Source organism: Piliocolobus tephrosceles, chromosome 10 (assembly GCF_002776525.5).
Source record: "Piliocolobus tephrosceles isolate RC106 chromosome 10, ASM277652v3, whole genome shotgun sequence".
Taxonomy (NCBI): domain Eukaryota; kingdom Metazoa; phylum Chordata; class Mammalia; order Primates; family Cercopithecidae; genus Piliocolobus; species Piliocolobus tephrosceles.
Genome location: NC_045443.1, coordinates 49,409,807 through 49,426,863, shown reverse-complemented (window position 1 = coordinate 49,426,863; position 17,057 = coordinate 49,409,807). Strand labels below are relative to the sequence as shown.

At 54.9% G+C, this 17,057-nt stretch overlaps 1 protein-coding gene across 1 annotated transcript; it reads right to left on the bottom strand.

Annotated features, from left to right (window-relative positions):
* Positions 1-105: 105 nt before the first annotated feature.
* On the bottom strand, positions 106-14,870 carry KRT7 (keratin 7). Its single transcript, XM_023211059.3, has 9 exons — positions 14,493-14,870; positions 12,764-12,975; positions 10,568-10,628; positions 9,324-9,419; positions 7,337-7,501; positions 5,817-5,942; positions 3,424-3,644; positions 819-853; positions 106-440 (listed from the first exon to the last, which is right to left on the bottom strand). Exons 1-9 carry the CDS (start codon positions 14,814-14,816, stop codon positions 271-273), a joined length of 1,410 nt encoding a protein of 469 aa, XP_023066827.1. The 5' UTR covers positions 14,817-14,870; the 3' UTR covers positions 106-270.
* Between the last annotated feature and the right edge of the window lie 2,187 nt (positions 14,871-17,057).

The window sequence follows — 17,057 nt, the reverse complement described above, 5'->3', positions numbered from 1 at the left end:
CCTTCTCAGTCTCCTGCACAAAAGGCTTCCTAGTCACCAGGGAAACCCTGCCTTCTATAGTCCTGTGTTTCCCCCTGCCCAGCCTCATGAAGCCAGGATACCAGGCACATGGATCACTCAGGCCTCAGAGTGAGGGTGCTTTATTGGAAGCTACTCTGACATCACTTTCCAGACTGTCTCATGGTCTTGGGACCAGGCATGGGAGGCAGGGACGGGAATCTTCTTGTGACTGTGGGCGGTAGCTGGAGGAACGGAGTGGTGGGAGGCAGCTCAGTTGCGGGCACTCCTGCGACTGGTGGATGTGGTCCGGATTGAGTAAGCCTTCAGGGGCCCAGGACCCGCACTGCTGGAGAAGCTCAGGGCATTACTGCCCATGGTTCCCCCAAGGGTCAGCCCAATGCCACCACCATTGCTACTGCCACCAGTGGAATTCACCACAGCTGGGAGAGAAAAGAGGAGGGCTCTCTTCAGTGTGAGGCTCCCTACCAGGGACCCTAACTCTTCACTGCACCCCACCCTCCTGTCCCAGCTGCCCCTCTCCCTCACCCCTGCCCCACCCCCATGGGCCAACCCAGAAGGAGTGTCTAATGGGTAGGGCTGCTCCCCAAGTGCTCCCGGCCCCACCCTGCCCTCTTGTACAGCTTCCCAGGCCATTGAGCCGGGCGGTATGTGCTCCAGGGGACCTGCCAGACCCTGCAGAAAGGAAGGAGGTTCCTGGCCCCTCCAGCAGGGCCCTGGGCCAGTCTGCCATTCTCTAGACCCAGCCCCGTCTGAACAGCACAAGGGATGCTTCCCACGGGCTGCAGCCAAGGACTTACAGATATTCACGGCTCCCACTCCATCTCCGGCCAACCTGGGGGCAGAGGACAGACAGTGAGGACAGAGCTTTCCTAGCGTGGGAGGGAAGCGCTCTCAGCTCCCTATCCTTCCAGGCCCCAAGCAGGATCATTGATTTTTCCTTCTTGCCGCACACTTCCAGCCTGCCTTCAGCCTTGTAAAAGGAGCGAGGAGGCATGCAGGAAGGGAGTGTTCACCTTGGCCCTTCTGTCCACTGGCCACATGATCCCAGGCAATGTCTCGGGGCCTCCATTTCCCACCTATGCCTTGGGCCCAACTACAGGACCAAATTCATGGGCTTGTTTGTGAGGGTTAAATGACATAATCTGTCTAAAGCCCTGAGCACCTGGGATTCGGTGAATGGTAGCTGTGTGTATTATTTATGTAGATGGTTGCCGTTCCTCACCATATCATAAAATCCTAAAGGCGTCTGTGGCCTATTGATACTTTTATCCCCAGTATGAGGCCTGGAAAAGTCATTGCTTAATATATGTCAAAATAATTAGTGAATCATTGACTGACTAAATGGGGCTCCAGCCAGGACTAAGGAAGGAGCAGGGAGTGGGGGTGGCTTTAAGCAGCCATTGGGGCTGAAACAGGTCTTGGAGTAGAAATTAAAAATCCATTCGAGACAGCTGGCTGTTTGTTTTGTGACTCACAGCCCCATTGTCACCAAATCCTTGGCCTTGGGGATCAGTTTGCTCCGTGGGAGCAGGGAGGACCTCACTTTAGTAGAGGGAATAAAGGGAGCCTCACTGGCCTCTGTGGCCCCAAGCCCAGGAAGCAGGCAGAGCAAAGCCTGAGGGAAAGAGACAGGTTTGCTGAAAGCTTCCAGGGGGCTTGCTTAAATGGCCCCTGCTTGTGCTGGGAGTTGCTGGCACTTGTGGGTGGGGAGAGGGAGCCAGGTTGCAGTCAGGCAGCAACTCGAAGAATTTCTGGTACAATGCCTAAAGAACTCAGACGGAAGAGGCCTGAATGTCCAAGGCTCTAGTGACCTGTGTGACTTTTCTCATTCTAAATAAATGGGTATTTTTTTGGTAACTTTGTATTCTTAAAGTAGGCCTCCCAGTTTGAATGAGTTTCTGGACCACAACTCTGATAAGTTAAGGGATAAAAGCAAGGTATCTACCTCCATATCCCCCCAGGGCTGGGGGAACCGTATCCTCTCAGAGTACCTGAATCTAAGCCTGGTTATAGCAGCTCAGACTGAGATTAAGCTTTCGAAAGAGGATGTCTCTGCATGCTGTGTGACCTTGGGCACACTACTGACCCATTTCTGAGCTTCAGTCCCCTTTTCTTCCCATAGGAGCAAGCCAGATCAGGTACCACTCTAAGAGTCCCCCACCTCTGACTTCTATGACGACAGAAGGCCCAGGGTATGGGTTCTAAAGAATGTGGGGGCCCTGTGCCCCATGAGAGAGGTGGAAGCAGAGAGAGGCATCTTGGCTGGAGCTCCCTGTGCCCAGATCAGCTTCTGCGTTCCCAGAGGCCTTTGGTGTTCAATTATTCTTCCCACAAAGAAGACTGGGTGCTAACCCAGGGAGAAGGCGGGTCAGTGGCAGGGGCAAAGCCCCTTCCTCCTCCTCTCCGCCTCCTACTCATACCCTGCAGCCCTGTGTCTCCTCTCCGCCTCCCAGCACCCAGGCCCTCGGCCCTAGCACCCCGGCCCTCAACCCGAGCACCCCTTCACTCCCCAGTCCCTTCCCCGCTGCTCCATTCATCCTCCATCACGTCTCTGTCTGGCCCCTCAGGGATAATACTCAGAAAAGAAAAAGTTCTTGTATACATTCAGCATTTTACAAATGCAAGTTACTTGTCTCTGGGGGTTTCCTTTGTGGATGTTTTCTGTCCTCCACCCTCTGCACCTCCCTGAGGGCAGAAACATGTCCTACATATTCTCTATCCCCATGGTGTCTTATAACAAGCCAAGAATGAAGAGGTTGAGTTCTAACCCAACAATACATACATGAAGGCCCAGCTGCATGGACAGAGGTGTCATGTGGTTCATGAAGGATGTGCTATCAGACTCACCCATTGCAGCCTCCTCTCTGACTACAAGTGAGTCTGCAAATATCTCTGGGGACAAACAAAACTATCCCCCTCCACCACAGTCAGTTAACACCACATGATGTAGCACTTAGTTCTGTAGTGAGAAGCAGCTTGGCGTCCTGGAAGATCCTTGGAGCAGGAATCAGCACACCCTGACTGCACACTGGCCCTGTTCCCTCAATTAATGAAACTCAACCACAGCTTTCCCCTCTGGAGACTAAGGAATCAATCGTCTCTGACCTGACTACCTGAATGTGTGCTGAGGATCAAATACGATAACCCTAAGAAGCCACACACACAAAGGGACTGTTATCATTTCAATCTGCCCACTGAGCTTCACACTCCATGGTCTTTCCTTCCAGAAGGTCCTCTCATTGAAGGCAAAGAGGCAAGCCTCAGCTCTGTGTTCCCTGCATCCCCACACCCAGTGCCCTGCAGAGGAGGGGCACACAGGAAATGCTTGTAAATGGATGAATGTCAAGCCCCAGACCCCACGGAGCCCTAGAAGGATCCCCTTTCCAGCTTCCTTGTCCTCACCGGCTCTCCTCGCCCTCCAGCAGCTTGCGATAGGTGGCGATCTCGATGTCCAGGGCCAGCTTCACGCTCATGAGTTCCTGGTACTCACGCAGCTGCCGCACCATATCCTGCTTGGCCCGCTGCAGGGCGGCTTCCAGCTCCTCCTGCTTGGCACGAGCATCCTTGAGTGCCAGCTCCCCACGCTCCTCAGCCTCGGCAATGGCGGCCTCCAACTTGGCACGCTGTGGGCAGCAGTGCAGCTATAAGCTGGGGCTCACCAGTCTGCCTTCCTGCCTACCCATCCTGCAGTGAGCACCTGGGCAACTTGCTTAAGGTGGCTTCATTGGCACCACCTACTCCCCCAAGTACCAGAGAATCCCAAGGGTTGAACACATAGGTTTGGATATCCAATGCCTATGTTCCAGTTCTGGCTCTGCCACTTACTAGCTATGTGACCATGGATGAACCAATCCTGCTAAGCCAAAGTCCCCTCTTTTCTGAAAGTACAATAATCACAGTGTTTGCCTCATCAGGAGATTTTGAGGATGAAATGAGATAGTATACAACATGTCCTTGGCACAATGTCTAGCACACAGCAAGTTCTTAATAAATGCTATTGTGATCATTTTTAATGAATGCTATTATGATTTTCAAACCCCCAGTTCCCCAGCCCCAGCCCCCAGCTGCAGGAGCTCTAAGACCATGGGATCTTAATTGAGTCCCCAGATGTCAGGCAGCTAAGAAAGACCAGAAACCACCTATAAAATAGGAACCAGTTGAAAGCAGGCCCAAAACAGGAGGGCCTGGAGCAGACAGACCCTCCTAGATGCCCCCACATGCCATGAGATGCATGACTCACAGTCCCCGGGTTTGGTCAGGGATGCTCTGGTTCTAGACCTGTGCCTGCCTGGAGCAGCTGCCACTTCCTCTCTGGCCTTAGAATGCCCTCTGCTTTGGGCTCAGCCCCCATGGCCAGGAGCCTGAATAGTCCCAGGCCTCATTTTGTTTAGCTCAGAGAGCCACCATCCCTGTCCCCTGGGCAAGGACTTCTCTGCCTTCTCACCGGCCATTCTCTGTCCTCAGACCCTCTTCCCTCAGCAGAGGCAGCCTGCCTCACTGCCAGAGACCGCATTCCCCAGGAGGCCCTCTGACGCTCTGCCCCTCAGCCGTGGCTCAGTGCCCTGCCTTGTCACACTGGTGCCCCCAGAGTTAAGGCCATCCCCACTGCCTCTGGAGACCCCTTGTAGCTCCCCCTGATGCCCCTCAGTGGTGGTAGACACCTGGCCCTAGGCCTGGATCTGTCCTGTTGTGTGAGAGGAGAACCGGATGTGGTAGAGGCTGCAGTGTTTGGGAAACCACCATTTGTTACTCTGTGCTTCCCCCACTGGCCTGGAAGCTGGCCCACTTCATGGGGTGACTAGTGGCCCTGCCTCTGTGCCACAAGGCAGCCTCTGCCCTCCTATAAACAGGCCCGCAGGGCTCCAAGGGGAGGACATTTCTGAGTAAATCACCCCCATATTCCCCCGACCCACAGCTCATCTGGAAATCAGCTTTCCGAAGCTTTCACATGTGTAGCCTTCCCCCTCTCTCCACTGCAGACACCTGCACAGGCTGAGCTGCCCTGGCCACACCCTACTCAGCCAGGGCTGGGGGCCCTTCCCCCATCAACACCTCCAACCCCAGCTTCCAGCAAAGCTCATCCTCCCAGGCAGTCTCTCATCTGAGACCCGTGCCCCTGCCATGTGCCAGGTGCTGGAAGAGAGGAGCAGTGAACCAGACAGACAGGCTGCCGATACAGGGGCTGGGTGTTTGAGGCTGCTGTCCCTGAAAAGGGGTCTTTTCCTAAACCCCAGGGAGGAGAAAGGAACAGCCATGGACAGAGCTGGGAGAACCACATTCCAGGGGGAGGCAACGCCAAGTGCAAAGGCCCTGAAGCATGACCATGCTTGGCAAGTGCAAGACACAGGAAGTAGGTTAGCCTGACCAGAGCAAAGTGAGGGGAGTCATGGAAAGTGAGGTTGGGGTGGGAAAGGGCCATGTGAGCCATTATAACGTCTTCTGCTGGCCTCTGTCCCTGCAATGAACGATGAGCTCCCAGGGACAGCACCCTGCACCCAGAACCAGGTGCACAGTGCTCAGTATCAATGTGGAACCAGTGGTGGCTTTCCTCTGGCCAGTCAGCCTGAGTCTCCCTCCACATGCTCTGTGCACATCCAGGACCCTTCTCCCATCAGCCCATGCCAGGACCTGGCGAAGAACATTCTGCCCTGGAGATCTCACAAGGGGGTCTGAAACAGTGGCACCAACTTTGGCCGGGAGAGGGGAAACCTCCTGCTCCGCATCCTGAGTTTGGCCTCAGCTGGCCACCCCTGCATGCCCCAAGCAGCAGGGGGAGCCAGGAGGGCTTGTCCCACCTGGTTCTTGATGTTGTCGATCTCAGCCTGCAGCCTCTGGATGGCCCGGTTCATCTCTGAAATCTCGTTCCGGGTATTCCGGAGGTCGTCCCCATGCTTCCCAGCTTGGGCCTGGAGGGTCTCAAACTGGAAGGGCCATACAAAGAGTTATGGTAGGGAGGTGGGCAGAGAGTACAGGTAACTAACTCATCCCTCTCCCCACCCAAGGAAGGCCCCTGCCAACTTATATTTTCAGGGAAGGACCACCTGACTCCCATCAACCTTTGCCTGATGCCAGGAGACCAGACAGCAGCGTGAGGAAGGGATTCATTCTCCCCCCAGCCGGCCAGAGAGGACAGACAAGGCTCCGCAGGCCCATCCCCACGGACCCCGGGGCTCCTCCACTCCCACCATGCCCTTCTGCTGGAGAATCACTGAGAGTTTGAGATTCTCACCTGTTCAACACCCAGAACACCCATTTCACAGGTGAGAAGAGTGAGTCTCGGAGAAGAGAAAGCACCACCCAGGGATCACACAGCCTATCAGTGGTGGAATGAGGGCCTGAACCCAGGTCTCCTTGTTGGCATACATGTGTTGTCACCCATGCACCATGAATGACTCCCTATCTCTGCAGGGGCAGACCTCTCAATCCTTGCCTCGGGATCCCTTCTTCAGGAACACTGGTTCACCCCAGCACCCACTGCTGCTACCTCAGCCCCTGCACCATCAATGGTCCTGCCACCATGGAGTAGATGTGATGATTAAGCTTCCCAGGTCTAGAGCCCTCGCATTCAGGATCTAGTCCCTGCTCTTCCATCTACTAGCTGCATGCAGTTGCAAATTATTAAACTTCTCTGTGCCTCAATTTCCTCATCTTCAAATGGGGGTAATAGGCCGGGTTCAGTGGCTCACGCCTGTAATCCCAGCACTTTGGGAGGCCAAGACAGGTGGATCACCTGAGGTCAGGAGTTTGAGACCAGCCTGGCCAATATGGTGAAACCTCGTCTCTACTAAAAATACAAAAAAAAATTACCCAGGCATGATGGCGCACACCTGTAATCCCAGCTACTCAGTAGGCTGAGGCACGAGGATCACTTGAACCAGGGAGGCAGAGGCTGCAGTGAGCCAAGATCACACCACTGCACTCCAGCCTGGATGACAGAGCAAGACTCCATCTCAAAAAATAAAAATAAAATAAATAAAATAAAATAAAACAAAATGGGGGTAATATTGATGCCTATCTAATAAGGCTGTTCTGTGGATTACATGAGTCAATAGTGGCAAAACATTTGAAAATTGCCTAGTACTGTGTAAGTACTTGCCATATTTTAGCTATTATAATGATTAATCCATATCTGTTTCCTCTGCCCTGTCCTCCCATCTTAGGATTTCCTCCAGGGCAGAGCACCACAGATTTAAACCATTGGTGCCTGCCAAAACAGTGGGACCCAGGCCCTGAAGACTTGAGACAAGTTGAGGAGTAAGGGAAGCTGCCACCAAGGACCCTGGCAGGAGGAAGTATGCCCCCGGTGGCCTCACACCTTGGTCTGGTACCAGGCCTCAGCCTCAGCCCGGCTGCATTTGGCCATCTCCTCATACTGCGCCTTGACCTCAGCAATGATGCTGTCCAGGTCCAGGGAGCGACTGTTGTCCATGGACAGCACCACAGATGTGTCGGAGATCTGGGACTGCAGCTCCGTCAACTCCTGTAGGGACCAGACAGGACATCAGGACTTAGGGCAGGATCCTATGCCCACACCCACCCTGGGATTCCCCACTCACAAATGAAAGAAAAGAGAGAACAGCCTGGAGTGGGCTGAGTCACCAGGCAGCAAGGGGGCCCAGACCCAGCACACATTAAGTTATTTCATTCTGTCCACCTTTGGCTCCCTGAGAGCCCATCAGCAGTGTCTCAAACGAGAATCAGGCAGGGTTAAAGGGGATAAGGAAAGGGACAGTGTCGTGCGCTGTGCCGACTTCTCACTGTGAGGTTCTGTAGGCACACGAGCTCTATTGTGAGGGAGGCCATGGGGAATGGATGAAATTATCATATTCCACCCTGCTACAGGATACTCTGCAGTCTGTACACTGATACACACACACACACACACACACACAGAGGTGTATTTACACATAAATAAACTAAGGGTGTTTACATATAAATAAACCATGTGATAGACACAAGAAGACCTGAGATTAGAAGTGCCTGAAGCAAGCCTCAAAGAAACATCCCCTGAAATTAACAAATGTATGGACATTTGCTCTGAGGGGCTGATAAAGACTGGACGCTCAGGCAAAGACTAAACTGAAGAACTGGTCTGTAATTAACCTCACAAGCTAATTATGCCCAGACTAGCCTCTGCCAGGTGACTGGCCGCCCTACCTTCTGCCTAAAGCCAGAGACTCACACTGATGAGAGTGGAGAGGTTTTTAAATCCCCTTGAAGAAAAACAGCTGGAAACCTCGGAGGACAAGGGTGAGAGGGAGAGAATGAGAAGGGAAGGGAGGACATTAGAGTGGTGAGTTGGCAGGCAGCTACCACCCAGCCCCTCTGGGAGTAAATGCTCAGGCACTCCAGTCTCTCCTGACTTGGGCTCCCCTGCTGGCCCCACCTAGCCCACCTTTGAACCCTGTCACAGCCTGGAGTCCCCTGACCTCCTCCCGGTTCCTTTCAGTCCCACCCAATCCCCCTACCTTGGAAATGCTGCAATCATCCCTGGTCTCTCCAAGGTCAATCCTGATTGACTCACCCCCACCTCCTCCCAAACCCTTAGCCCATCCTGAATTCCTGAGTCCAGAAAGGATAAAGGGCAGGATAAATCCTCCCAATCCCTGATGAAGGAAATAATACATATAATGGTCCATTTCCAAAACAAAGTGCCTTAAATTGGCTTAGGTCAGCAAACTACAGAAGAAATAGGATATACTAGCCCTCTGCTTGAATAGCCAATGCCTGCTTGTCGGCCCCTCAGCTTCTCTTGCCCTCACCTGAATCAAAGAAGTTTAGTCTAAGATGAAGGTTTACTAGCCTGCAAAATGACTCACTTTGTCTGTTCTTATCAGCCTGCCCAGCTACTTAGGTCATAAGTCAAATACTTAAAGAGCCCTTGAGCTGACTACGATTGCAATGCATTGTGGGCTGCAACAAAATGCAGCAAGCCAACCCTAAGAAAAACACCTAAAGCCCCAACCCAACAACCAATAGGTGATGTCCAGGAAGATTCTAACCCCACAGCATTCAGCCTGTGAGGAACTGAGGGAGGGACCTGTGCACCAGGGGATAAATTGCTTGTTGTGGCTGTGCTGGGCGTACCTGCCCATCAGACACCCATCTTGCAAGACTGTCATTAAAAGTGTCACTTTCGCTGTTCTCCTGGTCTCTGAGTCCATTCTTTGGGTTTGGACGGTTGAGTTTGTTTCTCACACTGACACATACCTGGACTGGCCCAGAGGCAGGGGGCTGGACCAAATGTCTCCCTGGTTAGAATGGGTAGGATAAGACATGTCACCCAGCCCCATGGCCCTCACCATCTCATTGAGGGTCCTGAGGAAGTTGATCTCATCATTCAGGGCATCCACCTTGGCCTCCAGCTCCACCTTGCTCATGTAGGCAGCATCCACATCCTGGGGGTTGGGGCAAGATGGGGCAGAGGGAGACCACGTCCTCAGTACAGGGAACATTTAGCAGGGGTGGGAGTAGTCCTGCCCTACCCAACCCACAGGCCAAACACTACCTCCCTACCCAGAAACAGAGTTTCTCCAGCTGCCTGGCACGGTCACAGCAGAAAGCTTGCCCTGCTGCCCCTCCAGACTGCATGGCGGGCATCAGCACGGGTATCCCAGAGCAGCTGAAGCCCCAAGCTAGCACTTGGCCAGTTCCTAAAGACCTAGATGGTTTCAACACCCCCCTAGCTCCACCTACTAACCGTGTAACCTGGAAAAAATCACTTCAACTCTGGGAATTCAACTTTTCATCAGTCAGTAGCAGAACACAAAGTCATTCAGATTCCCAGCCCCTCTCCCAGAGATGGAAAATCTCCAGGCTATGTGTTTAATTTGCAGCATGGTAACTATGATGCAGTTGGGCCTCAAATAACACCCCAGGTGAAGATGGTGTCTGGGCCTCTTCCAGCTGCACTTTCCCGAGGTTAAACTCCTATGGACAGGCCTCACTTTTACTCATCCCTGAATCTCCAAGGGCCCAGCTCCCAGGGGCAAGTTGCACTTCTGTGGTTTGGCCTGGAACACCAACTGCTCAGTGTTTTGAAGAGAATCTTAAAGGGCATATAGACAAGACCCCTAAGATACTTCTAAGGCCTTCCAACATTGCACAGCTTCAGGAACAGAGAGCTCATGCTTGCTGGAGGCAGCTCATTGCATTCATTCAGCAAACATTTCAGGCCAGCCAAGCACCACCTTTGTGATGAAAATGTTCTGTCTTGAATAGAGCACTTCCTTATTCAGCATCGAAATCTCCCTCTATAACCTCCATCCTTTGCTCTTAGTTCTAACCCCTAGAGGCCTAGAAATGAGTCACCCCACACACACACACACACACACACACACACACACACACACATGCACGCGCGCGCGCGCGCACGCGCACACACATGCACATGCACCCACAGGACAGGCTGTGCAGACTTCCTCTTGGACAGCTCAGGCAGGTCTTGGACAGAGGTCCCCATGGGCTGCTCAGGTGAGAGGACCCTGTGGTCCTTTGTCCCACATGTTTTCAGACAACCCGCCTCCAGCCTGTCTTCTCCACTCACCTTCTTCAGCACCACAAACTCATTCTCAGCAGCTGCGCGGCGGTTAATTTCATCTTCATACCTGCAGTAGAGGAGGGCCTGGTGTTGGTACAGCTTTGCCTCCACGCTCCCCCAGCCATATGCAGCTGTGAAATCTGCCCTGCCTCCCTTCCCCTACTCTTTAAAGACACACCTGAAAAAACAGGTGTCAGCTACAAAACCAAATTTCCCTGACTTCCACGTGGCCATTCCTAGGGCTTTGAGTCTTGGCATTGGGGATTGTTGGTGGGGCACATAGGAAACATGTGAGTGACAGCACAGAAGCTGCATGTCCTGGGAGAAAGAAAGCAAATAATAATAGTCATATGCACGGACTGTGTTCTATGGGTTGTGCACATATTATGTGCTTTCTGTGCACGAGCTCATTTCATCCTCACAGCAAACCTATAATGATGGCATTCTGGTTATCAGAGAAGGGAACAGAGACACAGAGAGGCAGCATAATCTGCCCAGGTCACTAAGCTGCTAAGTGGCTCAGCCCAGACTTGAATCCTGGCAGCTCACTCCATGCATGCCCTAATCACTACCTAATCCCACCCCTCAGGGGCAAAGAAGGAGTCTGAAGGGGAGGAACCTTGTAGAATCAGGATGAGGGATACACAAAGTCGTGAAAGAACCAGGTCCCGCCTAGATGATCCAGTCCCCATCCTTCCTCCCACAGCTCCTGTCACTCTTCCTCCCAAGGAGCCACTCCTGGCCCTTAGGAGGACCTGAGCAAACAAGGGACAGAGGAAGAGACCACACTGGCCTAATCTAATGCTTATGTTGAGACTCAAAAAAGGGTGTTGGAAACAAGAGTTCCAAGAGCTGCTGGGAGCAGCAGGGGCAACCTGGGGTGGAGAGCAGGACATCCAGGTAGGCCAAGCCCCTTCAGGAGCCCAGACTCAGGGTGGGAGGTGCCCATACTCTCAAAGTTACACTTCCTCAAGTCCTATAGAAGCTGTAGAAATATCTGCAAGGCTTCCTGTCCATCCCTGCCTCAGCGGTGCACAGCCAGGTCCAGAGGGTGCACAGATCAGAACTCCCTGAGCGGCTGCACACAGGGACCCTCCCTGTACCCCTTCCCCAGACCCCCTTCCAGTTCCTGTTTCAGTCCCAGCCTGGATCTCAGGCTGGCTCCACAGGAAGGTGCTCTGAGGGTTTGGGGTGGGGGGAGTATTGGGGGGGCAGCAGGTGTGCACACATGCGTACACACACGTGTTAGTCCTAACAAGAGGGGCTGAATGGTGGCCCCAGGCCTACCCTACTCTGCACCTGTCTGGTTCCACCTGCTATGGGACTAATCCTGTTGACTTTTGCCCTAGGGAAGTGGGGATGTCCGGGGGGCACTCCACAAAGACCTTGTTTGCTCTCCTCCAGTCACAGCCAATGTACCTGCTCCTGCTTAGTCACATAGCCACAGGCAGGGGACAGAACTCACTCACTGCCCCGCTGCCCCTCAGGTGTGCCAGGGTGGGGCCGGCCTGAGCTTCAGGCTTTTGTTTCTATTCAATGAGAAAAGAGCACAGCGAGCACCTCAAAGGCCTGTCCTCAAAAGCCCCAGTCCCAGCCTTCCTGGGCCTCCTTCTGGCTCCTACCACGACCAGATCCACCCTCAGCCTCTGCAGCCCTCCCATGGCTCACGATAACCATTTTCCCTCCCTGCTTCTTTCCTTCCCAAGTTGGCTCCGTGTCCCCTCCTAGGAGTCAGGGACCTAAAATTCAAGTCCCAGCTCTCCCAGTGACCTTTGCTGTGTGAGTTCAACCAAGTCCCAAAATTTCTCTGGTCTCTAATTCCTCACCTGAACAAAAGAGAGTTGTTCTAGAATAATCTGTGAAGGTCATGCCAGTTCTGAAGCACCCCTGTCAGAAGACACTTTCTGCCCTACTCTTTCTCAGGGCCTTGGTCAGGCACCCACAGGAGACAGTGCAGGTCAGGGCTGGGCTGAGACATTTCACTGGGACTGAGTCAGGGGAAAAGACCAGAATGATTTGGAAACAGCCCCCAGGGACAAAGAGGAGCGAGGAAAAGTAGGAAATGCATTGGTCAAGACTGGCCCCTCAGGGAGTTATTGGACTGAGCAGTTGCATGCTGACTCCTGAAGCAGGGGGACTTGCACAGGGTCAGCTGATGAGGTCCAGGGCAGGGGTTTTCACACGCAGCACTGGGGGCATTACTTATTCTTGAAGTCCTCCACCACATCCTGCATGCTCCGCAGCTCCGCCTCCAGGCGGCCCCCATCCACCTGCAGCGCCTCGAGCTGCCCCCGAAGGCCAGCGATCTGGGCCTCAAAGACGTCTGGGAGGCGGCTGCTCTTGGCCGACTTCTGCTCCTGCAGCAGCGTCCACTTGGTCTCCAGCAGCTTGTTCTGCTGCTCCAGAAACCGCACCTAGCAAGGGCAAGAAGGAGGAAACTCAAGAGGAGCCGGAGTGTGCCACCCACAACGGGACTGAGGAGCATTGTCTCTAGCCACTTAGCAGAGCCACGCTCTCCCTGGCTGTTTCCCTGCCTGGGGGCCACCAGCCCTCTCCCTTTGGACTCCAAATCAAGTGTCCTACAGAGTGATCCAGGAAGCAGGTCTGCCTGGTGCACGGATGTGCCCCGTGGTTGACTCTCGACGAATGTGCTCTAGGGCCTCGCCTCTACTTCACTCCCCATCGCATTACAGGTGGTGTTCTCCACCTCCCTCTCTGAAGGGCCACCTCTTCCTGTCAATGGATCATGAAGATGACCAGGCCCAGCCCTCCCTTTGGTCTGGGACCTCTTCTCTTCCTTCCTCAGTATCCTTTCTCTCCTTCCCCTTTCTCCAGCAAGGCCTCAGGACAGTCAATCCATTGGTAAAATGACCCCAGCCTGGAGTCCACAAAGGCTCTTAAGGAGTAGCTGGTATGATTAGGGGTGGGAGGCAATAGAGGCCTCTGCAAAACCAGCAGCTCAGGGCTCCAGGCCCTGTGGACCACAGAGAGTAAGACGTGCGGCTCAACATGTGGGGGAACCTGGGCCTGAAGCAGCGTGGGGAGGCCCCTACAAAATCTAAAAAACAGGTCTGGGTGAATGGTGAAGGAAAGGAGGACATGAGGGATGGGGGTGGTGTGGGAGTAAACTTGGTCGAAGCCTGAGGAAGCCAGAACAGCCCAGCAGGGCCAGCCCTGAGTTCCTGGCTTTGGCCGTACTCCTCCCAAACCCACCAGTCAAGTCTGTCCCTTGACCCCTCCAGAGGCCCTTGTGTGACGGAGTCCAACAGCCAGGAAAAATATCTCCAAAATAGCCCCTTTTCGAGGCCCCTCTCTGCCACTCCCTGTCCCCAACTGGGCCATCTTCAAGGGCAGGTGTAACCTCTCCTCCTGCCACCTAAGGGAGGCTGGAGGACCAGGCAGGTGGGGGCAGGACGAGGCAGGAGCCTCCCTCACTGTAGCCCTAATCTCCAGCATCCGCATCCGCATCCGCATCAGCATCTGAACAAGACTGGGTCTCCCCCGCTGGGAAGGACGTGCCACCCAACTCCATTCCTGACTCCACACGGTCCCCTCTCAGGGAAAGGGTCCCAGAGAGAGAACTCCTGGCCTAGGCCTCTGGAACTCCTAGCCCGAGGCAAAACTTGTCCAGGGGACCCGCAGGCAGCCAGCGAGGGCAGCCCTGCAGCACTCAGGCCCGCACTCCCGGAGGAAAGGGAGGGGCAGCTGGGCAGCTTGCTGGAAGGGAGGGCTTGGAAACCGAGGGGATAAAATAGCCACGGGGTTCATGCGGAGGAGGAAGGACCCCCCAGATCGTGCCCCCAACACTAGCGGAAAGACAGAAGGACGGCAGTGCTCCCAGCGTCTCGCCCGCGCGCAGGCAGGGCTAGTTAGGGCGGCTGGTGTGGTCTGGAGCGCGGCTCGAGGGGAGGCGAGGTCCAGTCCCGCTCACCTTGTCGATGAAGGAGGCAAACTTGTTGTTGAGGGTCTTGATCTGCTCGCGCTCCTCCTGGCGCACCCGCTGTAGAGAGGGGTCGGCGTCCAGCCGCAGCGGGGCCAGCAGGCTCTGGTTGATGGTGACCTCGCGGATGCCGGCGCCCACCGGGCCCCCATAGGCGGAGCGCACGGCCACCCGCGGCCGCGAGGCGCCCAAGCCGTAGAGGCTGCTGCTGCCAAGGCCGCCGGGGCGCGCGGAGCTCAGGCGCACCTGGGCGCCGCGGCCCGAAAAGGCGGCTGAGCGCGAGGTGAATACCGGGGAGCTGAAGTGAATGGACATGGTGGCTGGGCCGGGATGGACCTAGCGGCGGGCTAGGAGGAGCGCGCACTCGCTGACCTCAGGGACTCTCTGCGCCTTTTATCCGCCGGCGCAGGCGGCTGGGCTTCCACAGGTAGGGGCGGGGCTGGCCGCGGGCCACCCTTCTCTGCTGCCAGGCCCCTCCTGGGGCCGCCCTCCGCCGTCTGCCCGCCCGCTCCGCCGAAGCCCAGACTTTCTTTTTTTGTTGTTGTTGAGACGGAGTCTCACTCTGTCGCCCAGGCTGGAGTGCAGTGGCCGGATCTCAGCTCACTGCAAGCTCCGCCTCCCGGGTTTACACCATTCTCCTGCCTCAGCCTCCCGAGTAGCTGGGACTACAGGCGCCCGCCACCTCGCCCGGCTAGTTTTTTGCCTTTTTTTTTTTAGTAGAGACGGGGTTTCACTGTGTTAGCCAGGATGGTCTTGATCTCCTGACCTCGTGATCCGTCCGTCTCGGCCTCCCAAAGTGCTGGGATTACAGGCTTGAGCAATCCAAGCAGGAATGGTCCGGAGTGGGCAGGAGCGCCATCACTAGACGGCCGCAGAGAACAGCGGGGGACCACACTTCCGGCCCATCAGAAAAGGGCTCAATGAGGGAAGGCTTCCCGGAGGAGGATGCTTGGAGACGGGGTGAAGAACAGAGATCCCTGATGCCGGAGCAGTGGCAAGAGACTGGGGGAAGGGGTGGGCAGAAAAGTTCCAACCCAGGAGTCAACGCCCAGACGCCTGTCCAGGCTGCTGAAGCCAGAAAGGCATTCCTTACCGCTCTCCCTAAAACCCATCCAGCTCCTTCTTGAGAGATCAGCTCACTTGTTCGGGAGTCTGACCCCTCCTGGCCCAGCTAGTTTCCCTGGCTGCGTTCCCTCCTACTTCATTTCCCAAAGAAACTAGGCTGAGAGGGCCACGACCGCACTTCTGGCTCCTCCCCTCCCCACTCCAGTAGGCATCGGAAACCCAGGGGCCTTGGGAATGATTACCCCGGACGCTCACCTCCCAGACCCTCCACTCATATTCCTGCCCATTTATTTTATGCGTCCCTGTGGAGGAAGGGGACACTCGTGTGTATTTGTGACACTTTGTGGATGTGTGTACACTTCTGTGTGTACACGTCTGCAGGCCTTTGGGCTCTGCTGTGCTCACACCCCCAGGCATACGCACGCGCATGTCTGAGCCTGCTTACACAGATGGGGGTCTGTGCGTGCATCCTGGGCGAGGGGGCAGCTGTGGTTACACAATGGCACACATTTGCAAGCCTGCCTGAGTGCGTGTGCTTCTATTAGCACTCAACTCTCCTCCCGCTCCCCCCACCATTTTCCTATTTGAAAGTCCTCAGCTCTCATTATCTTTCTCCCATGAAGCCACCACCAAACAATTCCCAGCAGTTTCAAACCCAGTCAAGAGGGGTAAGCCTCCGGTGCTAGCCTCACTTCCCAGTAGGGCCAATCATGCTTGCCACACCCTGTTCTCAGGCCTGGCTTCCGTCTGCCCTTAGCCCACCTCTAACCCCTCCCAATAAGCTGGCCAGATTCGTCACCTCAGACCAAGCCCTTGGGGGAGATGAGGGTGGGGATGGAATGTCCTTCCTGGTTGGCCATTTCAGTTAAAGCACAAGGACTTCCAGCGAAGCTAAAGAATGTCACCCCTTCTCAGTGATCTTAGTGGAGGCTCACCAGCCTCCCTCCCTGTCTCCCCTCCCGGCCCTAGCCTTTGGTGTTGGGTCAGCTCAGGCCAGAGGCAGAGGGGTGCCCAAGGAGACCTGCTGTGGTATCGGCTGTGGAGCATGTATGTGTGTGTGAGGCAAGAGAGATTCGACCTGGAATTGTGCCTAGTTGTAGCTTGAAGAGCATACGGATTAGCTGGCCCTGTGATATTTGCATTCATAGGAATCTCACTGCCCTCCTTCCCCAACACCCAAGCAGGCAAAGAGACCAATTGTTTAATTTATACACACACACACACACACACACACACACACTCCAACTTCCTTACCCCTCAGGGCTCATCTTCAACTCTGTTTTCACCACTGCCTCTCACACCAATGCCTGCCTTCCCACACCTCCCCCAACAAGTTCTGCCTCTGGCCCTCTCATCTGTCCCTCCCTCCAGCCCCCCACAGGATCTGGAGGCTGTAGCCACCCAGGCCAGGAGTTCCTGCGTTCGCTTCTCTCCTAAAGCCTGGCTGGGAAATCTTTGTCAGGGCACCGTTGCTGCCTTGAGGCCCTGGAC

Coding starts and splice junctions, on each gene's coding strand:
- KRT7 (XM_023211059.3), bottom strand. CDS start 14,816: ATGTCCATTCACTTCAGCTCCCCGGTATTCACCTCGCGCTCAGCCGCC. Junction 7,502..9,323: donor TCAGGACCCTCAATGAGATG/GTGAGGGCCATG, acceptor TGGTCCCTACAG/GAGTTGACGGAGCTGCAGTC. Junction 3,645..5,816: donor TCGACAACATCAAGAACCAG/GTGGGACAAGCC, acceptor TGCTGCCCACAG/CGTGCCAAGTTGGAGGCCGC.